General features: G+C 45.1%; 1 protein-coding gene across 1 annotated transcript in view; it reads right to left on the bottom strand.

Moving 5' to 3' along the window:
• Positions 1–6,568: 6,568 nt before the first annotated feature.
• GAD1 (glutamate decarboxylase 1) overlaps positions 6,569–24,585 on the bottom strand; it is a 118,110-nt gene continuing 100,093 nt past the window's right edge. The window contains exons 12-16 of the mRNA XM_068122444.2: positions 19,394–19,472; positions 14,602–14,751; positions 14,242–14,349; positions 14,018–14,107; positions 6,569–8,277 (exon numbers count right to left, since the gene is read on the bottom strand). Coding sequence (XP_067978545.1) covers positions 8,104–8,277; positions 14,018–14,107; positions 14,242–14,349; positions 14,602–14,751; positions 19,394–19,472 — 601 coding nt within the window. The 3' untranslated portion in view covers positions 6,569–8,103. The remainder of the gene's footprint in view (positions 8,278–14,017; positions 14,108–14,241; positions 14,350–14,601; positions 14,752–19,393; positions 19,473–24,585) is intronic.

Below are 24,585 nucleotides of genomic sequence, written 5' to 3'. Positions count from 1 at the left end.
CGTCGCTCGCATCGCCACCCACGCGACTGTCAACATGATCAGGTTGAACTCTCACTTCTCTGGTCGACATAGCTTGGCTACGAGTTATCATAAGACAAGGCACAAAACACAACGCTCAAACACAACGCTCTGTTGGGGAAATACGACACGAACTACACAATATCACCACCGCACATCAAATTGCCAATGAGAAAAATACCACGTACAAATACTCACGTTTTTTTTTTTTTTTGTCGGTTGTTTGGAGGGATCCGAAGCTATTCACTTATTCGGCAGTGAAGCACCACCCAAGACAGCGTCCCACGGCGAGAAGGCTCCTCCAAGACGGCGCCCGCTGGCGAGAAGGCTCCTCCAAGACGGCGTCCGCTGGTGAGAAGGCTCCTCCAAGACGGCGTCCGCTGGTGAGCAGATGCAAAGAAGATGCAGATGCAGAATTCCCGTCTCAATTCGAATGTCTCTTACTTGAATGATCCTAGGACGAGCAACCCATTTGTCGCGATCCCGGCTGTGAAATGGTTCCCAGCACGGAATACGGACGTTAATGTCCGGGCTTCAAGTAGTCCACGGAGTGGACAGAGAGAACTCAATAAACACAATTGTGTTTTAATCGGCCTTCTAGGGGTAAGGCACGATGCTTTATTGGCTCGATCACAAAAACCATAAATGGTAACAGAATGGAATACACTGCACAAAGCCTGCAGGAACTGTCGGCCCCAGAAGCTCCAAACAGGACGCAGGCAAGATCACTCGCGGTTCCAATCGACGATCTCCGGGACTCGGAGGGTAACAGGGTGGAATACACCGCACAAGGCCTGCAGGAACGGTCGGCCAGTAGCTCCAACACGACGCAGGCAATATCTGACTCACGGTTCCAATCCACGAGATCCGGGAATCACTCGTTCTCTTCCGGAGTTACTCACTCGTAAAATACAGAACGGTAAACGATCAGCCCAACGCGGCTGTCGTGAAGATTAAGGGAAATCCCTTTATCTATTTCCCACTCGGAGCCTTCCAGTCGCGTCCGTTGCATAAGATGGCGACCGCGCTCTCTGACCCTCCACCAATCGCGTGCCGAATCGCCTCCCGATCGCGTGAGGCTCCAAGGAGGCCACGTCACGCGGTGGGCGGGGCACCAAATCTGGGTGAGAACAGGTGGTTTCACCGGTGGTTTCTCACAATATATACATATATATATATATATATATATACATACATACACAGTGGGGACAAGCACAGACATTACCATGGCGGTTTTTTTTAGACACAGTGACATATTATGATAAACCAGACCCGGTTGTGTTATGGTTGGGGCGTCCATTCTGATTCTGGGAGGTCTGGGGTTCTAACTCCAGCCAAGTCGTACCAAAGATTTTAAAATGGGGAATACGGGAAAGGGGATACGTGAAGAAGGGGTGGATGGGGAAGGGGTGCAATTTTTCCAAACGATTGATATTCCGAGATGCGTTGGGATTTGCGGATGTAGAATTCATGATCTTTTGGCTCATCTTGTTTCAATCCCAAAAGTTCAGCATCGCATTGCTTCAGCCCAGGCTTATTGACGCAAGCTAGGCCGTGGATGAATGTGGCTGCCAGATGAAGGTCGTATGTATGAGCAGAAACCTCATGAACCCTCAAGCCCATCTCTATCCAAATTTCTGGTGTTTCCTTCCTGAGAATTTGCTTCTGTATCCATCTTGTCCACCCTTGTGTTCTTCTGTAGTGCTCACTGCTCATTCTTCCTCACATGCCTCATCTTTGAAGTCTCTCTCTGTACTGTACACCCCTTCCCCATACTTACTGACTTCCACTACTCTCGGAGCCAACGTGTGGCTCTCAACAGAATCCTTTCTTCTCCTCTTCCTATCCTGTACCTAATCTTCATCAGATGGCTGTTAACCAGTGATTGGAGGGGCAGTGCAGGGGATAGGGGTTTGGGATTGTGAATATGTGGGGAGCCCTGCATAGTCATAGTGAGTGTATGTCGTCAGGTGGCACAGTGCTTAATAGAAAGGGTGGTGGGATTTGCAAAGGCTCTTGAGAAATAAATTGGGCCTTTTTTAGACGAGAGCCTGATGATATTGTTGGAGGGTTGGGGCAGCAGGGGCTGGTTAATATAAGGGAAAGGTTGAAGGTGTTGCACACAAATGGCAGGATATTGAATGGAAGAGTTGTAAGCTAGGATGGATGGTGATGGGTATGACATATTTGCTGTGAGTGAGACATGGCTTAGTGAGCAATCCAACTGGAGGATAGGAATTCAAGACGACAGGATTTAAAGGTGTGATAGGAAAGATAAAATGGGAAGAGGACCAGACCAGACGGTTTCTGGACCAGACGGCATCAGCCCACGTGTCCTAAAATCCTGCTCTTCCGCTCTATCTCACCCTCTCTCTATTCTCTTCACCCTCTCTTTTGCTCAAGGCCATCTGCCAGCATCTTGGAAATCGGCAAACATTACCGCTTTACACAAAAAGGTGCATAAAAAACCGATCCTTGCAACTACAGACCAATCAGCCTGCTCCCAATTATCAGCAAAGCCATGGAATCCATCATTGCTTCGGATATCAAATCCTTCCTCTTCTACAATGGCTTGATCTCCGATCATCAATTTGGATTCAGACCAGGTCATTCTATTCTGGACATGTTGCTTCTGCTGTCTCAACAATGGATGGAGGTCCTCAATGCCAAACAGGAAATCAGAGCTGTCTCCCTTGACATATCACGTGCCTTCAATACGGTCTGGAACCCAGCTATGCTCACCAAACTCTCCGATGGTATCCATGGAAATCTCCATGCATGGCTTGCGGACTTCCTCTCTGGTCGTAGTCAACGTGTGGCCCTGAAGGGATTTCTTTCATCTCCCCTTCCTGTTCTGGCTGGAGTTCCCCAAGGTAGAGTTCTGGGCCCAGTGCTTTTTCTGGTCTTCATCAATGATCTCTCCGACTCTCTGGAAAATCCTCTCTATCTCTTTGCTGACTCCACTTTCTGCCGCTCCATTCCTCATCCCTCAAATCGGCAGTCTGCAGCCTCATCACTCTCTGCAGACCTGGACAAAATCACAGACTGGTCAAACAAGTGGAACATGTCTTACAATCCTGACAAATCTCACTCTTACTATGTCTCTCCCAAAAGACCGACTGGACAACCCTCCCATCTACTTTCTCAACAATCCTCTCCAAGAAGTTCTGTCGCTCAAGCTTTTGGGTCTCACGATCTGCCATGATCTTTCTTGGGAAGGCCACATTTCAAATCTGGTCTCCAAAGCCAGTCGCCGACTGGGCATCCTCCGTCGTATGAAGTCCTTCCTTGGCACAGCTGAGCTCCTCACCACATACAAGGCTTTCATCCGCAGCTCAATGGAATACTGTTCCCCCCTCTGGGCCGGTGCTCCTGCCTCACACCTAGCTCGTCTTCACGCTGTTGAAACCAAAGCTTTCAGAATCATTGGAATCTCCCGCGATGAAGCTAACTCCGAGGACCTTTCACTCACTCACCGCAGGCAGGTTGGTGGTCTTTCTGTCTTCTACCGACTCCTCTCCGGCCTTGCTCCCCCAGCTCTCTGTGCTCTGTCCCTCAAATATTCCTACAGGTCACACAAGATCTGCCTGCAACCCTCTTTTGGTTAAACTGCCAAAATCTGGGCTCTCTGCTCACCTTCACTCTTTCATTCCTCTTTTTTCCCGCCTCTGGAACAAACTCCCCCACTCCCTTCAATCCCACACCTCCCTCCAGGTCTTTAAAACAGCTGTTCACAACCATCTCTTATCTTCCCCCATCCAAAACCTTGATCTTTTCTACCCCTGCTAATTCACCCCAGATACACTTTTTCGAAATTCCAACTTCTTTCCTGGAAGTCCTTGCAGTGTTCATATGTTTTATACCTCTCCCACCTCCCCCCAAGCCCTCTCCCTCCCACAGTTCTCTCGATGTCCCTGCTCTCAAATGTTGTGTTTGTGTCCTTCCCCCTCCTCTCCCCATCTTGTCTCCCGCTCCCCTTATTTTTGTGTTTTATGTGTCGGTTTGACTTTTTTTGATTAATGTTAGCTCTTTCACGAGCCTCGATCTTGTATACAAAAAAAAACAAGTACAAAAAGTTTTAATTAAAACAAAAGCTGCGTCGATGTTACACAATGCCTAAATGCAGCTGTGCCTATAACGTCGATGTTATAGGCACAGGACATTCCTATTGATTCGATTACTTGATGTTATTTTTGTGCAAAGTGAAAATATATCTCGGCAATTTCCCGTGTGTGGCGACGAATTTTTAATATATCTCGGCATTTTCCCGTCTGTTATTTCAGGCGGTGTATGACTGACCATGCCGCGATTTAAATAAAATATATCTCGGCAATTTCCCGTGTGTGGCGACACGTGAACGAAGCTATGCTCCTCTCTCCACATTATTGTGACGACGTATGAATTAAATATTTCATCGTGACGATTGTCATCAATTGGACGAATTTTTAATATATCTCGGCATTTTCCCGTCTGTTATTTCGGGCGGTGTATGACTGACCATGCCGCGATTTAAACAAAATGTATATATCTCGGCATTTTCCCGGCTCTTATTTCGGGCGGTGTATGACTGACCATGCCGCGATTTAAAAAAAAAAATCTCAATGGACTTGAAGTTACAGGCCTTTGAGAATTCATTTCGTTCTATAAAGGGCAACTTTCATCGGATTTTCTTCCCGTTTTTTTTCAACCGAGTCTAAAACTATGTTAGCGACTGTGAAAAATGGAATGATATATCGAATTTGATTTGAAATAAAACTGTGAGAGAGGAAGACACCACGGGCCTACAAAACAGGCCTCAAAGCTATGCGAGTTAATAAAATGGTGGATATTTGTTTATATGAAGCCTCTCCCAAAATGGGTGGAGCTATGGTTCCCAGAATGGGTGGAGCTTTGAGGTTGTCGTCTTCTCTGCAAGAACAAGAACAAGAAGAACAACAACAACAGCAGAGGGCACTCTATTAGCAACGTCTGCGACGCGGCTAATTAGCAGCGTCTGCGACGTGGCTAAAAAGGGTGTGTAAATCTGGGTGAAAGAAAGGCATGACATTAAGGAGGGAATTGATGGAGAGGGTTTTGTGTGGCTCGAGATTGGAAGAATATGAATTATATACTTGTGGGATGCTTTTGCAGACTTCCTGGTGTGATGGAAGAGCAGGAAAGATGGATATGTGAAGAATTCAGAAAGGCATGTAATCAGGAGTTTTTTGATTGTGGGGGATTTTAACTTGCCTGAGATAGATTGGGTACAGGAGTGGGGAAAGGGTAGAGTAGATGAGGATTTTCTTTCACCTAGTCCAGGATTGCTTTTTAACCCAGTTTGTAGAAAAGCCCATGAGGGGGAGTGCAGGGTTGGACCTCTTTTTGAGTAACGATCCCAAGGAGGTTGAGGTGGGAGAGCATCTGGGCCTTCGTGACTACAACAAAGTGTCTCATTTTGAGGTATTAAGTTCGGGATAGTGGTGTGAGGTTATTGGATTTTATGGGGGCAAACTTTGAGGGAATAAGAAATGATTTGGGAGCTTCACATTGGGTAAATTTAATGAGTGGGCGGCCTGCATCAAAGAAATGGGCAACCTTACAAATCACATTTCCAAAAAGTTGGCCTCCAAAGCCAGCCGCTGATTGCACATCCTCCATCATACCAAGTCCTTTCTTGGCACACCTGAACTCCTATCCACCTACAAGGCCTTCATCTGTAGCTTGATAGAGCAGTGCTCTCCCCTCTGATCAGGCTCCCCTGCCTCACATCTGGTTCATCTTGATGCTGTGGAAACAAAGGCGTTCAAGATTATTGGAATCTCCCACATTGAAGCTGAGTCTATGGGCCTATTACTTTGCCGTCGCAGACAGGTCAGTGGCCTCTGTCTTCTAAGGTTTCTGCAGGGCTCACACGGTCCACCATCAACTCTCTTCTGGTGAAATTCCCTAAATCCAAGATCACTGCTCACAACCACTCATTTGTTCCTCTATTTCTCTGCCTGTGGAACCAACTTCCACAATCTCTTCAATTTCATTCTTCCCTCCAGATCTTCAAGTTCACCACCATCTCGTATCATCCCCTATCCACACAATTATATATATATATATATAGATCCAAGGGGTGCGCATCCTCCTGTCCCCTTTCGGATTTTCAATGATAAGTTATATGTTGTGATATTGGATGCAGTTCAGTGGCAGATACGGAGTGGTGGCACCATTCAAGTTTCTCTTCATGTGTGTCAATTATGCGGGTTTGCAGGATACACACCTGATGAGAGGTGTCGTCTCTAATTTTTCAATAGCGCATTAAATGTGTTTCCCAATCATGTTGCTCATCTTTTAAGAGTGCTTTAAATATGTGTTTCCCAATCGGTCTGTTACCGGATTTTGTTTCAGGTTGTGGCCACAGCGTGTTCATTCATGTTTTGACGGAAGAACGGCTGGGCTCACCAGTTCGCCACTTCGGCCATTAGTCATCGCGAATCTGCTGAACTGTCGGGCCAGAAAATACATTATGAAACCCCATGGCAGTTTGACAAGTAGAAATGGATATTCCTCAGAGACAATCATGAAAAACTATGATATTTATTGAGATTCACAAAAAAGTTTCCGACATCCAACTGTCATACGACTCGAACAACAATAATCCGAAGTAAATGCAAAATAGATCAAATACAACAAATGTCAGACGTCGCTAAAACAGCAGCTTCCAATTGCAAATGATACCTGTCTGCACCTGTCCTGAGACACCCACAAGTGCCAGGCATCAAACAAGAATCTGAACCCATATCTATCCCTTTGGCCCCATACATTCACCCAATAGTGGCACCATACCCCTATACTCTGCTGAAACTGCACTATGCCTGGTTATAAAACCAACCACTAACACAAGAAGAAGAATATAATTTTAGGTGATTAAAGTATATCTTTTATTTATATTTATATAGAGCTGCTTATATATATATATTTTTTGATTTGGCCATATCAACCATGACAACCACTTCGGCTCAATAACGACAGCGTCGCTTGGCCTATTGGTGTGTCCAAAAGAAGATCATTGCACACAAAACACAAACCAGATAGGGGGGCAGTGGGGTCACAACAAAGATGGAGGAGAAAGGAAGGGTTGTGGGAGGACGATTTGGGGATGTGGGTGAGGGAGTGGAGCGGGGAGGGTAATGTTGGGAAGGAATCAGGAATAGTAGCAAGCAGCAATTGATTTGGAACACAAGGGGATATCAGGGAGCAATGGAGCAGAGGGTTAAATATTGCACTGTCGGGGTTACCCGAGGTGGCCGACGGGTCTTGCTGAGCCCTTCTGCCATCTGCGGGATGCCGGCCTTTATTCCAAGCCTGCTGCTCCTTTGGAGGGAAGTGCATTTAAAAAATGTGCTTTTATTTTACATTGAGGGTAATCACTCACGCGTACACACACACACACACACACACACTGAACTGGACCGGATGCCAGGAAAGTCACGAAAACCTGGAGTTAAAATGTAAAAAAAGAGCTAAAATCCAGGTTCCTGGCACAGAAGAGACTAAAAACAGTTTGGCATTGTATCGATGCTTGGTACTAAAGCTAGACCACCATCAGCACAAGATTACATTGCTCGTCATGTTACAGGTTCCTGTAACCAAATGAGCAAAAATCCTCCCTCTCAATGTGCTCCCTTTACTCTCCAAGGAATGTGACGACAGCACGTTTTCATTGCACACACAGGAAGTAAACCACAGGCACTGTACGCACAGCACATACGAACAAACGAGATCTCATGTTGGTTGTTTGTACAAACGCGGGAGTGCAGACATGATGGACCTGCACGGTAGCTCTGCTCTGCAGCGCTTTTGGCGTTTACTCAAGCGGGGTTATTACTGGTGGTGGTATAACACTGCGTAGAGCTGCTTAGAGATGGTTACGGTTTACAACTGGGTGATCACATGAAATGTCACGCTTCCATGTGATTATCACGTGACGGTCTCCTACTTAGGTTGCAGCACAAGGGAGAACACAAAAGTGAGTAGTAAAGGAGAGAAGAGCGTCGGGGTTTCAGGTAGAATGATGGACGGAGAGGCGAGCGGTGGCCTAAAGCATCCGAGAGACGCTCACAGGTCCTCGGCCAGGCGCTCAATCTCAGAGAGAAGGAAATCGATGTCGGAGCGGGTAGATGCAGGATTGGAAATAACCATGCGGAAGAAGTTGACTTTCTTGCCTTGCGGTTGGTAGCCCACCATGGTCGTGCCCGACTCCATCATTCGGGCCTTGATCTTGGGAGCAACCTGAGGGTACACCAATAACAGAATTACAGACCTGGCACCTTGAGATCACTCTTTTCTCCATCACCAATCCGAGTACATATTTATGGAAAATGTCATCATGATGTGTTTGTGTACTCAAACAACGAGAAAAAAAAACTACCGTAACTAAACTACAACGGTACTGGTCGAGCGCATACCACCGCCAGGCTGCACAGTTTACTTTTTGTATCTCACTGATAGGTCGGATCTGCATCCAGATCTTCACCACACTCGAATCATCTCTTCCTCGTCACACACCCAACCTCCACCAAGTTTCGGCCGAATCTGTCCACAACGTTTTGAGATATTGTGCTACATATCGTTTTGGCCATATCTCACAATGGTGAAAAATCACTGAATAATTTTTTTAATTCTTGAATCTGGACCCAGATGTGAATCTTCAAAATAACTTTTTGAGATATCCTGCTCACAAATAGACAAACAAACGGGACAGCAAACAACATCAGTCCACCTTCGGTGGCGGAGATAGCAAAAATTTGAGTTTCCTTTTCCTTATTTTTCGATATTTGCATATTCTCACCTTCTTGTGCAATACACAAATGAAGTCCACATTCTTGATCTCTGTTCATATTCCACGAGCTGGTAGGAGAGCTTAGAATTATGCACATATGCCTTTGTGCTGTCTATCCTGGGTTAGAATCTCAATCCAGCTATAAACTGTCCCCCTGGTGTCTGCACCATCCGTCAGAAGGAGGGGATCCTGTCTGCCAGCACTGGTTGTTTATGAACGTTAAATGATGTTTGATGAACGTTTATGAATTCATTCATTGCATGGGCAACATGTATATGTACTATGTATATATGTACAGTGCATTCAGAAAGTATTCAGACCCCTTCACTTTTTTCACATTTTGTTATGTTGCAGCCTTTTGCTGAAATCGTTTAAATTCATTTTTCCCCTCATTAATCGACACTCAACACCCCATAATGACAGAGAAAACAGGATTTTACAAAGTTTTGCAAATTTATTAAAAAGAAAAAACTGAAATATCACATTGACATAAGTATTCAGACCCTTTGCTATGACACTTGAAATTTAGCTCAGGTGCCTCCCATTTCTCTTAATCATCTTTGAGATGTTTCTACACCTTAATTGGAGCCCACCTGTGGTAAATTCAATTGATTGGACATGATTTGGAAAAGCACACACCTGTCTATATAAGGTCTCACAGCTGACAATGCATATCAGAGCAAAAACCAGGCCATGGGGTCGAAGGAACTGCCTGCAGAGCTCAGAGACAGGATTTTGTCGAGGCACAGATCAGGGGAAGCCTACAAAAAAATTGCTGCTGCATTGAAGGTTCCCAAGAGCACAGTGGCCTCCATAATTCTTAAATGGAAGAAGTTTGGAACAACCAGGACTCTTCCGAGAGCTGGCCGCCCGGCCAAACTGAGCAATTGGGGGAGAAGGGCCTTGGTAAGATAGGTGACCAAGAACCCGATGGTCACTGGCTGAGCTCCACAGATCCTGTGTGGAGATGGGAAAAACGTCCAGAAGGACAACCATCACTGCAACACTCCACCGATCTGGGCTTTATGGCATAGTGGCCAGACGGAAGCCTCTCCTCAGTGAACGACACATGAAAGCCCATTTGGAGTTTGCAAAAAAGCACCTAAAGGACTCTCAGACTGTGAGAAACAGGATTCTGTGGTCTGATGAAACCAAGATTGAACTGTTTGGCGTCAATTCTAAGCGTCATGTTTAGAATTCCAATTCCAATTCCTGGAGGAAACCAGGCACCGCTCATCACCTGCCCAATACCATCCTAACGGTGAAGCATGGTGGTGGCAGCATCATGCTGTGGGGGTGTTTTTCAGCAGCAGGGACTGGGGGACTGGTCAGGGTTGAGGGAACAATGAACGGAGCAAAGCACAGAGATATCCTTGATGAAAACCTGAAACGGAGCGCTCAGGACCTCAGACTCGGCGGAAGGTTCACCTTCCAACAGGACAATGACCCTAAGCACACAGCCTAGACAATGCAGGAGTGGCTTCGGGACAACTCCCTGAAGGTCCTTGAGTGGCCCAGCCAGAGCCCTGACTTGAACCCAATCCAACATCTCTGGAGAGACCTGAAAATTGCTGTCCACCCACGGTCCCCATCCAACCTAACAGAGCTTGAGAGGATCTGCAGAGAAGAATGGCAAAAAAAACAACAAATCCAGGCATGCAAAGCTTGTCGCGTCATACCAAAGAAGACACGAGGCTGTAATCGCTGCCAAAGGTGCTTCAACTAAGTACTGAGTTAAGGGTCTGAATACTTATGTCAATGTGATATTTCAGTTTTTTCTTTTTAATAAATTTGCAAAACTTTCTAAAATCCTGTTTTCTCTGTCATTATGGGGTATTGAGTGTGGATTCATGAGGGAAAAGACGAATTTAAACTATTTCAGCATAACAAAATGTGAAAAAAGTGAAGGGGTCTGAATACTTTCTGAATGTACTATATATATATATATATATCTCTCTCTATCTATCTATATATCTCTATCTATCTATATATATATCTCTATCTATCTATCTATCTATATATATATCTATATATATATATATATATATCTATATATCTATATATCTATATATCTATATATATATATATATATATATATGTATAGGAACCCATCTGTGGATCGGTCCCATCGGCCGATGGGTCTGACACGTTTGCGGATCCGCAGATGGGTCGCCCATCGGCCGATGGGCGACCCATCTGTGGATGCACGGGAAATGACAATGCAGACCCATCGGCCGATGGGTCTGCGCCATCTGCGGATGTGTTGTTCACCTTGAAGGAATGTGTTGACAGAATGGTGCTCTTCAATCAGGTAAACAGTCATTGGAATTACATGTGGTAGGAATTTAACAGAGATGATTTTTAAATGTTTTATTATCTATTTCTACCCATCTATTTATACATTTTGTCAATACATTTTGTAATTAACAGATACATGGCAGTTTTAGTAAAGCTTTACATAACATACTCAACATTACATTTATAAACATTTATGACATCAATTGCTTATTTTTAGGTTCAAATAAACATACTCATCCACCATTGATGCATACACATTCCTTCAAGGTGAACAACACATCCGCAGATGGCGCAGACCCATCGGCCGATGGGTCTGCATTGTCATTTCTCGTGCATCCACAGATGGGTCGCCCATCGGCCGATGGGCGACCCATCTGCGGATCCGCAAACGGGTCAGACCCATCGGCCGATGGGACCGATCCACAGATGGGTTCCAACATATATATATATATATATATATATATATATATATATATATATATATATATATATATATATATATATATATATATATATATATATATATATACATATATATACATATATATATATATATATATATATATATATATTAAGGTGGGTGTTTGAGCGTTCCACCATGTTTGTTTGGTGCTGTGGATTCTGGATGTGGAGGTGTTGTTGTTGGCGTCTGCGTTTGCACTGGCTGGGGTGGGGGTATGTCCGCATCCAGGTGTAGTTGCTGCATGTGGATGTGTATGTGCCCCTGCAGGCCCACCTTAGCTGACCGTATCGAGGTTGAAGGGCCGAAACGGGATGATGCTGAGGACCTCGACTGAGGACCCGGTCAGTGCGGCACACTTGTGACCAGGTGTGTTTTGAACTTGTGTGTGTGTATATATATATATATATCTCTATATATAAAGGAGGAGTGTCTGTGTGTGTGTGTCTGTCTGGATGTCCGCTTATAACTCAAGAACTACACATCGGAGAAAAGTTTTAGACACAGATTCGGAATCAGCATAAAATCCTGGTGGTTATAGGCTACTTTGTATTTTAATATCAATGGTTTAAAAAACCGGGCCAGCTGCAATTCCATGGTGTAGTTTGTGGCGGCGCTATTGCCCCTTTCTGATCCCGCGGTTGCGCGTATGTACAGTATACTGTACGTACATATTTATATATTTTTAATGTGCTTTTTATTGTATTTTAAATTGTTTTTTAGCTTCTTTTATTGTTAATTTTTTTTTTTTTTTTAAAAGAACCACATTTAGAGGCCATTTTGCGGGGGTTGGCCTTTTTTGGGGACCGTGGTTGTTGTTGTTTTTCGGTCCCCTTTTTGACGCAATGTTTTACGGCCGGATGCCCTTCCTGCTGCCAACCCTTTTTGTCGCCTTTTACGACAAGCAGGGAATTACCAGTGAACTGGTACTCAATTAGCCGACCTCGGAAGGATGACAGGCTGAGTCAACCCCCTGGCGTTAATTCAGCGATCGACCGGGATTCGAACCCAGGAGCCTGGGATCCTAAGCTGGCACCCTAGCCGCTAGCCTAACACCTTAATTTATGTACTATTGTATTTATTTTAAATATATATTTTAAGGAAAACAAATGTTTTCACGTCCGTAGGAGTGACGTAAAGTCGCACATAATGACAAAATGTGTGTCATTTTTTCACGCCAAGAAGGAATAAACGGTTTTTTTTTTTTAGTTGAGATTTTATTCGAATTCAAATCCCATTAAATTTCAACTGTTGGAAACAATAATTATTTCAACTGTTGGAAATTGAAATAATTATTGTTTCCAACAGTTGAAATTTAATGGAATTGGAATTCGAATAAAATCTCAACGAAAAAAAAAAACGTCGCGTTTTAAAATTATGACGTCATCAGCGTATTTCGGAACGTTAATTTTTCAACTTCATATTCGGAATCAGTACGTCCCAGAGAAACTACAGCACACCTTAAATGTTTTTAAAACCTTCGGGTTTTAAAATTATGACGTCATCAGCGTATTTCGTAACGTTAATGTTTCAACTTTGACGACAATGACTTCCGACTTCCGGGTTTGGAATGCGGGACCAATGCCATTTGACAGGGAATAAAAAATAAATGCGACATTCAATTGACGACAATGACTTCCGACTTGACTCCCCCCTCCCCTCCCCCCTACCTCCTCCCCTTCTCCCCCCTTGCCACTCCCCCTCCCCCCCTCCCCCTCCCCCTCCCATCCCTCCCTGTCCCCCTCCCAATCCCTCCCCTCTCCTCCCCTCCCCCCTCTTCTCCCCTCCCCCCCTCTTCTCCCCTCCCCCCCCCCCGTTCCCCTCCCCTCCCTTCCCCTGCCCGGCAATGCCGGGTACTTCCCATGGCCAGCTGTATATATATACGCCATTGGCATTGTGTCTGCCTTTGTTCCTTATGCATGAAGGCCACATCTTTTAAGTTACAAACTCCAAACTTGGGGTACAAACACAACATTGTGTGGGGGTAAAATAGGCGATGGGGCCGTGGCCTCATGCGGGGGTTTGGGCGGCCGGAGGGGGCGTGAATTCTCTTTGTGAATGTGTACAGAGTAGCGCCACCTGGTGGTTGTGGTGGTGGCAGCATCATGGGTATTACTGAGGCACAGGTTATTGCAATTTCCTTATTCACCTGGGCAACGCTGAGGTTAAAGCACTCTTTGCACGGGTAAATTTGTCCTCTCTTCTCCACCCCAAAAATTGAGGGGCCTGTCAAAGCCCCCCAAAAAGATGTATATGCAGTAGATCTCTCCCCCTCCCCCTCACTTCGACCCCCCTTCTACCCAACCCCTTCCCCTTCTAGCAGCGAGTGACGTGAGGACTAATTGGTCCATCAGCCAAACAATGGATAGTCTGTTCTATTTTTCTCTAAAATAGTAAGGGGTGGAAATTGTGGTGTGCAGATAACTTCTTACTCTGGACAACTTCTGCCACCATTCCTCGCTGGGGGGCATTCCACGTAGGCTAGGTGGGATGTACCAGAAGCAAACATTGGTGTGTTCAGGCTGCAAAACAAGTTCAGGAGAGAATAAGAAGACAAAGAAACGTTTTACTTGCACACCTGATAAGACGAGCATCACGAGTCAAAAATGAGTCACAGAGGCAGTCAAAGCTGCGATCGAATTTGTGCTGTACACACCTCGCCATTAAACACCAGCTTGTAACCCTCTCGCTTCTTTACGATGTTGTAAAGGTATTCCGAAAGTTCCAAACACTTGTTGATCTGAGCCTCAAAGCCCACTGTTCCCTGCACGCCCAGTGTGTGTATGATAGTTAGTTGTTGGCACAAGTTCCTACAGGTTAAAAAAGGTTTAATGAAGGTGGCAGGAAATGAGAAAGCTTCCAAAGCAAGAACTTCACAAGTTTACATTTTCATGATATTGAAACCAAATGTTTTTTTTTTTTTCATGTCTGTTCGCATCATTGGAACTCTCAGAGAAGGTTTATATTCAAGAAACGTCCTCTTCTTGATCATATAAACTACCCTCTACTCCTCTACCTTGGCTTTCCACATGAGCCAGAACTTAAAAATGTCGACATGTCGGCCACACTGAATGACTTTGTCTCCAGTGTCGTATGATGTGTCGTATTGCTTGTCCGGCTGGAATAAATACATTGCAGACATCTGATTGCAGCTCAAAAGCAAACCCTAATGGGGGCCGGGGTGAGAGAGCGGGGTGGTTGGGGGAGCGTTCGGGGCAAAGAAAACAACGTTAGATGTTAGAATTGTATATTATATATTGTATATGTAATTGTATATATAATTGCTTTTATATTATAACACATTTTCTTCTTCTTCTTTCAAAGGTTGTTTTCGAGTTGCTCACCAAATCTCTTCTTTTCAAATAAAAATGCAATCTCTTACAGTTCATCTGCATTCCACCCCTCCTCCAACATTTACAAATGGATCTCTGACTTGAAAATCACAAGAAACTCATTTTGCAATCAATGTTCGTTTTCCATGAATCGTCCAACACTTTCTAAAATCCAAACTCACCCTTCCCCTCCTAACTTCCCCCCTCACTCATCCCTTTAAAATCTCCCCCCTTGCCTCTCCCCTCCTAAACTCCCTCTTCACCTTTCCCCTCCGAAACTACTCCCCCTCACCCCTCCCCTCCTAAACTCCCCCCCTCACCCCTCCCCTCCCAAACTCCCCTCACCACTCCCCTCCTAAATTCCCCCCTCCATTTCAAAACTCCCCAACTCTCCCCCTCCCTTTCAAATCTCCCCACCCTCCTTTTATCTCCAATTCTCCCCTCTCACCCCTCCTCCTCAAAGCATCCTCCCCACTTCCTCTCCCTTCCAACTCTTACCTCCATCACCTCCAACCTTCTTCCTCGATCTGCCCCCCCTCAAACAACACCGTACTGTGCCTCATCCAATCACCATCAAACCTTTTGGCCTCCTCATCCTTCCCTTTCCCCTAGCTCTTCTGAAATCTCTGACACACTATCAACAGCTCTCCCAACCTCCTCCTTCTCTTCCTCATCTTACCCTACCCCACCCCTCCCCTGTCCTGTATCCGATGCTCCCCCTTCCTCTTCCTTAACGGTATGGGCCTCAAACATTCGGGGCCTTCGCTCAAACCTGATTGATCTCTCCATACAGGTTGCTTCTGACAAACCAGACTTCATCTGCTTAACAGAAACTTTCCTCCTTCAAGATGTCTCTGATTCTTTAATATCTCTCCCTTGTTACTCCCTCCTCCGGTATGATAGACCTGACCCTTGTCCTGGAGGTGGGGTTCCTATCTTTATAAAAAACTCTCTTCCTCACTCTCCCTGCACTGCCCTCTCTCCACCTCACCCCCATGAGTACCTCTGGCTACGGCTTCCCCTTCGCTCCAACCTTTTGTTCATATGTGTTCTGTACCGTCCACCAAACAGTGATGACTCCATCTACATCTCGCTGTCTGATAACATGGACCAACTTCGACCTACTCATCCCAACTCTCTCTTCCTCATATGTGGTGATTTCAACTGTCATCATGCCAGCTGGCTGGGTGTCGGTACCTCTCTCACCAGCCATGGCACCTCAGCAAAGGACTTCTGCGACTCACTGGGACTGACACAATCTGTCAATTTCCCGACACGGATCTCAATCAACAGAGCATCATCTCTTCTGGACTTGGTTATGACAAACTTCCCTGCAAATGTATGATGCTCTTCTTCTGCTCCAATCGGTTCATCTGACCATATGCTTGTTAAAGTGGACATCTCGCTGGCCATTCTCAGAGAGCCTCCTCAGCGTCGACGAGTCTGGCATTTCACTCAGGCCAATTGGCATGGTCTTCAAGCAGCCATCAATCATCTGGACTGGTCTCCCAACTCTACTGCCTCTGACATCAACTCATCCTGGGAATTCTTCCAAAGTAAACTGCTCTCTCTCTCATGCACAGATTTATCCCATTCTGTCTTCAGTTGTCATACCCTTCCTCCCGTCTATGGTACACGGATATTGTGGTGAGGCAGTTGCCCTGAAACAACTTGCCTTCGCCGCCTGGAAGGCAAATCCAACGGAAGGCAATCTCATTTCCTTTCACAAAGCCCGTAACAAGTGTGTGTCTCCCCTCAGGAGAGCCAGGAAACAATATCTGTCTACTCTCAAACCTGTCTCCCTCTTCCAAATCCTGGTGGCGCCTGGTCAAATCTGTTTGTGGTGTTTGTTCCCCCTCCATCCCCTCCCTTAACTCAAACGGCAACACAGCTGATTCCGCACGTGAAAAAGCTAAATGCCTCAACTCTGTATTTGCCTCAAAATCTTGTGTTCCAAACCCATCTCTGTACCCACCGTACCCAGTCGTACCCTGCTGCTCTTGGACTCTGTGTCCTTCTCTCCTGACAAGGTGGAGAAGTTTCTGTCAATCCTGGACTCTGATTCTGCAACTGGACCAGACGGCATCAGCCCACGGGTCCTAAAATCCTGCTCTGCTGCTCTATGTCACGCTCTCTCTGTTCTCTTCACCTTCTCTTTTGCTCAAGGTCATCTGCCTTCAGCTTGGAAATCAGCCAACATGACCGCTTTACACAAAAAAGGTGCAAAAAGAGATCCTTGCAACAACAGACCAATCAGCCTGCTCCCAATCATCAGCAAAGTCATGGAATCCATCATTGCTTCGGATATCAAATACTTCCACTTCTCCAATGGCTTGATCTCGATCATCAATTTGGATTCAGACCAGGTCACTACTCTGGACATGCTGCTTCTGCTGTCTCAACAATGGATGGAGGTCCTCAGTGTCAAACAGGAAATCAGAGCTGTCTCCCTTGACATATCACGTGCCTTGGATACGGTCTGGCACCCCGCTCTGCTCACCAAACTTTCCTCCTATGGTATCCATGGAAATCTTCACGCATGGCTTGCGGACTTCCTCTCTGGTCGTAGTCAACGTGTGGCCCTGAATGGGTTTCTCTCATCTCCCCCTTCCTGTTCAGGCTGGAGTTCCCCAAGGCAGTGTTCTGGGCCCCGTGCTTTTTCTGGTCTTCATCAATGATCTCTCCGACTCTCTGGAAAATCCTCTCTATCTCTTTGCTGATGACTCCACTCTCTGCCGCTCCATACCTCATCCCCCCTCAGATCGGCAGTCTGCAACCTCCTCACTCTCTACAGACCTGGACAAAATCACAGACTGGTCAAACAAGTGGAACATGTCTTTCAATCCTGACAAATCTCACACTCACTATGTCTCTTCAAAAAGACCATCTGGACAACCCTCCCATCTCCCTTCTCAACAATCCTCTCCAAGAAGTTCTGTCACTCAATCTCTTGGGTCTCACAATCTGCCATGATCTTTCCTGGGAAATCCACATTTCCAAGCTGGCCTCCAAATCCAGTCGCCGACTGGGCATTCTCTGTCGTGCCAAGTCCTTCCGTGGCACACCTGAGCTCCTCCCCACATACAAGGCTCAATGGAATACAAGAATGGAATACAAGGCTCAATGGAACATACTTCTCTCCCCTCTGGGCTGGTGCTCCTGCCTCACACCTAGGTCGGCTTCATGCTGTTGAAACCAAAGCTTTCAGAATCATTGGAATCTCCCACGATGAAGCTAACTCCGAGGGCCTTTCACTCACCCACCGCAGGTAGGTTGGTGATCTTTCTGTCTTCTACCGACTCCTCTCTGGCCTAGCCCCCCCCCCCCCCCAGCCGTGTCTGTGCTCTGTCCTCCAAATACTCCTGCAGGTCACACAAGATCTGCCTGCAACCCTCTTCTGGTGAAACTTCCAAAATCTAGGCTCTCTGCTCACCTTCACTCTTTCATTCCTCTTTTCTCCCACCTCTGGAACAAACTCCCTCACTCTCTTCAATCCCACTCATCCCTCCAGGTCTTTAAAACAGCTGTTCACCACCATCTCTTGTCTTCCCCTATCCAAAACCTTGATCTTTTCTACCCCCGTTAATTCACCCCAGATCCACTTTTCTGAAATACCGACTTCTGTCCTGGAAGTCCTAGCAGTGTCCATGTGTTTTTTTTTAAACCTCTCCCCCCCCCCCCCCCCCTACTCCCTTCCCACACCTCCTCCCCCATGTCCTCTCCCTCCCACAGATCTCCCGATGTCCCTGCTCTCAAATGTTGTACTTGTGGGCTCCCCCTCTCTCCCCATCTTGTCTCCCGCTTCCTTTATTTAGTCTTATGTGTCCGCTTGTTTTTTTTGTCATTAATGTTAGCTCTTACATGAGCCTCGATCTTGTATACAAAAAAATTAATATATATATTGAAGACAACACATAACATCACTTTTTGACCTTCTGGTTGATTCCATCAATGTAATCTTACTTTATTCCTGCAGATCTCCCTCTACTACCTTCAAGGCTCCAATTGGCAATTATTGCCACCTTCACATGGGGTCATACATGGGAATGTCCTTCGTGCAAGTTTTTCACAAACCGGCTGGATAGGCCTGTTGGTCGACTGGCCTAACATCCAGTTGAAGTATGCTGCACCAGACTAGGCATCTCAAAAGTAAGTGCATAACTCTTAACCATCCTGTCGGACCGAGTCACACTAACCTGAACTATGATTATTGTACTGCAACATTTGCATCTCCATTTCAAATGCAGTTGTTTTAAACTAAGATTTCCATCAAAAGTTTCAAAAAAACAAAAATTCATCAATATCAAGTGAAAGCGATTCCTCGAGTTGTAACGATGCGGGAACACACGGAACATAACTTTTGTACTTTCAACCTACTAGGTTCAGAACCCCTTGAGAAAGACATGGGTGTGCAGTGATAATTGCTTGTGTATGTGTTAAGTGAACCGAATGTTCCGCTGAATCCACAAAACACACCTCTTCATGAACGAGGATGGCCGAACACTGGAGTGGAACCCCCAACATCTTGTGTGGGTTCCACGTGACCGAATTTGCCCTGGAGTAAAAATACACATAAAGATGGCATAAAAACAAGAAGAAAGAGGAATAAAAGGAGGACAAAGAAGAATAATTGTATTCAATCACAAACCTTAACACCAATGAAACCCAAATTTTGTTTGAGTGAAATAAAAGATTTTTTTAAAATCAGTATAATAATACATGCCCTTGCAAGATCATAAGAATAATGAGATAAGAAGAAGAATCGGAACAAGAAAAAAGCAGCAAGAAACTTTCTTTCAAGGAGGGGAGGTGAGCGAGAGATAGGAAGCTTGTCTTGGAGGAGGAGCGGGAGAAGGGGAGAGAGAGAGGGGGGAAGAGGGGAGGGGTGAAAGAGGGAGGAGGGTGAGGGGGGAAGAGGGAGAGAGAGGCATTTGGGAGAGGGGAAGAGGCAGGTGGGAGAGAAGTGGAGGAAGAAGGGAAGGGAGCGATGGAGAGAGGAGATAGGGAGCAGGAGGAAGAGATGAAGAAGAGCTGGGTATGAAGATGGAAAAAAAAAGCTTTGCTCTGATGCGTATCTTAAATGAAGTGTATATTTTCCTTTCCTGGAAACATTTCCTGTGGTCTTTAATCAACTTAGCCTCACAAGGTCTTTCTTCAAGGTTGAAATAAATATTATGACAAGCCAATTATGGCTTCTGGCCACAATCAGTGAAGCCTTTCGATGCATCTCTATCCCTCCATTCATTTCATTCTCTGCACAGATATAAATCATGCCACAACATTTCCCATTTTGGTTGCAAGTCACCACTTTCCTTCCAATTCCAGAAACCCGAAAGCAAGCCTGCCAATTAAAAGGTTCTGTATGTTTATTATTTTTCCTTTTCCTCTTAGGCCCTTAAATGGGTCTGCAAGTTTAACACGGGTTGGCCCGTTAGCGTTCTCATCTGAATCATTGACTCATGTGGGTAACCCAGGTTCTCAAATACACTATATGTATATGTCCATGGTTTACTGATGTGCTGAGCCTAGTGTTGGCTTAGCGGTTAAGGTGCTGGCTTGGAATCCAAAGATTCCTGAGTTTGAATCCCGGTCGATCGTTGAATTAACGCCGGGGGTATTGACAGCCTGTCATCCTTCTGAGGCCGGCAAATTGAGCACCAGCTCACTGGCAATTGGGGCACTGCATCAGCATCACAAACGCACTTCCAGAAAAATGATGCAAACGAGCAGCCACAGGCTGCATACGAAACAACATAACAACTGATATAATTAATGTAAAAGTACACTGATGTCTACTAATATATTTTTCATGTATATGACCTGTTGTACAAGCTCCTCCATGAGTGCAGACATGCTAAAAGTAGATAAAATGGAATCGAATAGATAGTACAGATACAGTAAACCTTTTACATGATACAGTAAATACAGTAATACAGCATACAGTAAAACAGAATCGGACTCGGTGGCATAATGGTTCGATAGTTATGCCATCATTTTCGATAGACTTTATAGTCTTTGCCAAGTCATGCCAAAGACTATAAAGTGGTGTGTGCTGCTTCCTTGCTTGAAGTTTCGCATTTATAAGAATAAGAACACAGATAATCCCCATAGGTCGGCAGCCATTGTGAGGAATAAATTCCTCCTTATAGGCCATGGGGGATACCATTAAAATCCACTTTTTCGTGCAACAGGAATGGGGATTACTTGATTTATTCATGAAAATCAGCAAAATATTCGTTCCATTCGATATAATAATGTCCCCAATAAATATACCTGCACATTAAAATACAAATAAAGAAAGAATTTCGATTAAAAAATCAGGTTTAAAATTCGCGGACAAGGTTGTTCACGTGATAAATTCAGCGAATGAGCGCTCCAGATACGTCAGGTGCCGTAATTGGCCAATCACGCAGCTCATACTAAGCTCCGTTCGGTAGCTGACAAACCAAGATGGCGACGCCCATTGCTTCGGCAGTGACAGGAAAACCTGTTCAATTTTCGTCCAAATTTTGCGTGATGCATGTTGTCCATAAAACTAAAAGCAATTTCATTCAATTCAATGATAAAAACTGGGCCCGCTTTGTTGAATTTGCGAGTAAATGGTTGCTCTATGACTGTAAAGAACGCGATTTACTGGCCGACTGTGCGGTAAAGCTGGGGCTTGATTTGGCCGATACACAATCCTGCATTGAAGCCAAACCAGAAAATCCCAACATTGGCTACCATTATGATTGTTCACGTCGCGACTACAGAAAAGCGACTACGCGACTACAGAAAAGCTTTCCACAGTTAGTCTTCATCAAAGCCAAAAGTAGAAACATGAGTGACATTGTGTTTAGTGAGTGTCTATCAGCAGAAGATTTGGCCGAGGACTTGGTAGACGATACAGCAGGGAGTTTAACAGATGACAGCACAGATAATGAAGAGGAGAGTATACCAACTGTTTCAGAATCCAAAGTACCACCCACAAATGACGACTTGCGCATGCTGTATAGCGCTGCACTTATCATAAAGGCTGCTGTCTCCAATAAGCCATCTTCACCACCACCATGGCCACCTACTTCTGACGACCTAACAGAAGATAAAGTAAAGGCAGAGGTTCCTTTTCAACTGTTCAACTTCCTTGCTTGGCTGATAGGTGTATCCAGTGAGCCGGATGGTGCAGACTGTGTAGAAGTTCCAGATGACAAACAAAGAAGGCTGCTATCAATTTCGCAAGATATAATTTTCTTGGCCTCAAAAGGAAAACGACCCATGCCAAAGCATTATGCAGTAGCAACCGCGATCCGCCACCTGACAGGTTCCGCCAGCGTAATAGGGATTATAAATGGGCTAGGGCATTGCATTTCACAGACAACCTTAATGGAGTACAATACAGCTCTTGCACAGCGCCAAATCAGCATGGGGGATATGAACTTACCACCTGATATACAGAGGGGGAAATTCACCACTATAGTCTGGGATAATATAGATTTCGGGGAAGAAACACTGTCTGGCAAGGGGACTACGCACAGTACTAATGGTATAATGATACAAAGACCAAGTGAATTACCTGTAGAGATTTCTACAACACCATCTTTGAAAAGGACCAGGCAAAGAACAATTCAAGCTCCTCCCACTGAAATCTGTCCATTCATGGGATATGGGAAGAAAAGGGGACCTCCCTGCCTTGGTACCACAGTAGATGTTGACCAGAACAATCATGAACCTGCTAAAGACCAAGCCAGCAGTCAAGACATGGCATACAACATGTTGAAGTACAAATTTGATGGCATTCCTGGATGGACAGGGTTTAATACATTCCTAACTACAATGTATCCAGTCAAGTCTGTAGTCGGATATCTCCCAGTTCTAAATGCCAGCCCAACTGAGATGGACACTGTCCAGACTATTCTAATCAGGTCTCTCCAGTATGCAGATAATCTTGAACAGTATGTAGTGGTACTCGTCTTTGACCAGGCAATTTATGCAAAGGCCCAACAAATACGTTGGTGCAATGATGTATTCAAGAAGAGGATAGTCATTCGTCTAGGGATGTTCCATACAAAGATGACGTATCTTGCTTGCATAGGCAAGCGGTTCAAAGATGCAGGGCTCTCAGATATTCTTATTGAGGCTGGTGTCATTGCAGAGGGATCAATTGTAGGCGTAATGAATGGCCATCACTACAATCGAAGCATGAGAGCGCATAAATTAATGCATGATGCTCTGAGGTATTTGCAGTGGGAAGCCTACTTCGACAGTGTTAGTGAAGAAGAACAGACAAAAGCAACTGATGTCATGAACAGGCTGCATTTAAGATACAACAAGAAGGAGATATCTGATGCCATAGACAGCGACTCTTTCAAGGACCTAGTGTCATCGTTTGAGGCTTTCATTGAGAAGAAGAGCTTGGAGTGTCCAACATTTGCATTTTGGTCTGACTATATTGACTGTGTTGAGAATGTGATGCTTCTCACTAGAGCTACAAGGACAGGGAATTGGGAACTCCACTTGTGCATTGTGAGGAAGATCCTCCCCTGGATGTTTGCCTACGATAGGCCAAACTATTCACGGTATCTATCAGCTTACTACCTTGAAATGTGCGATCTGCCTGAAACTCACTTCTCGGCTTATGTGGCATTAGCTGATGGAGAGTTTGCTGTCCAACGTCAAGAGGAATATGGTTTCGCTCAAATAGAGTGCGACATGTGCATTGAGCAGACGCAACAGGGATGCTAAAACAAAGGGAGGATTGATTGGTTTCACTACTAACCATGGGGCTGTCCTGCGATGGCTACTTACACAACATGAGTGCTCAGCTATCACCAATAAGTGTAAGGAAATGGCTGGGAAGGAAAACCAAGCAAGATCCAGGAAAGACCTTGATCAAACTCGTGTCAGACGTGACGAACAAGATGTTGAAGCTGTCGTCAACACAATACGAAGTATGGTCAATCCATTTGAAGTTGACGGTAATGAGCTGATTCATCTGTCTTCAGGCGTTGTAGCATCCGACAAGATACAAGAAGACCTACTGGAAGCTTATGATAAAGGTACTAAGAGCTTTACTTTGTTTTGCAAAGATCGTCTACAGGTGGAAAACGACTCTTTCTTCGATCCAATAAAGCGAATGAAGCTTGCTACGTTTGAGACGGCAAAAAAGACAACCACAACTACAGTGAAGGGGAAAACTATCACCTTGAAAGCAGACAGAAAACTTTTTGCAAGACTGATATTTATTTCCAAGGTGCGTAAAGTTGATTTACGCCACATGATGACCTACTGCCTTGGTCCGCTGCCATTACCTATAGCAACAGAACTAGGAACTTTAGTGAAGACAGACAAGGCTTCAATCATGCACCATCTGCAGAAATCTGCTGAACCAACAGTGATTGTGGACAGCATTCCACAAGAAAGTGTTTGGATCATAGATGGTATGGCTATGCTACAGGCATTGCATTCATCTGCACCAGCTACCTTTCATCTGTTAGCAAAAGATTTGTTTGATAAAGTGGTGAAGCTAGCAGTACGTCAGAATTCCAAAGAGATTCATTTTGTCACTGACACTTACCCAAGAATGAGCATCAAGAATGCAGAAAGAAAGCGGCGTGCTGCTACAGGAGTTCAGATTATACGGATTCAGGTGGACAACACCAACCAGAAGCGACCAATCCAATGGAAGAAGT

This window comes from Myxine glutinosa, chromosome 7 (assembly GCF_964187855.1).
Source record: "Myxine glutinosa chromosome 7, kmMyxGlut1.1, whole genome shotgun sequence".
NCBI classification, from domain to species: domain Eukaryota; kingdom Metazoa; phylum Chordata; class Myxini; order Myxiniformes; family Myxinidae; genus Myxine; species Myxine glutinosa.
This window is presented reverse-complemented; position numbering and strand designations above follow the sequence as displayed.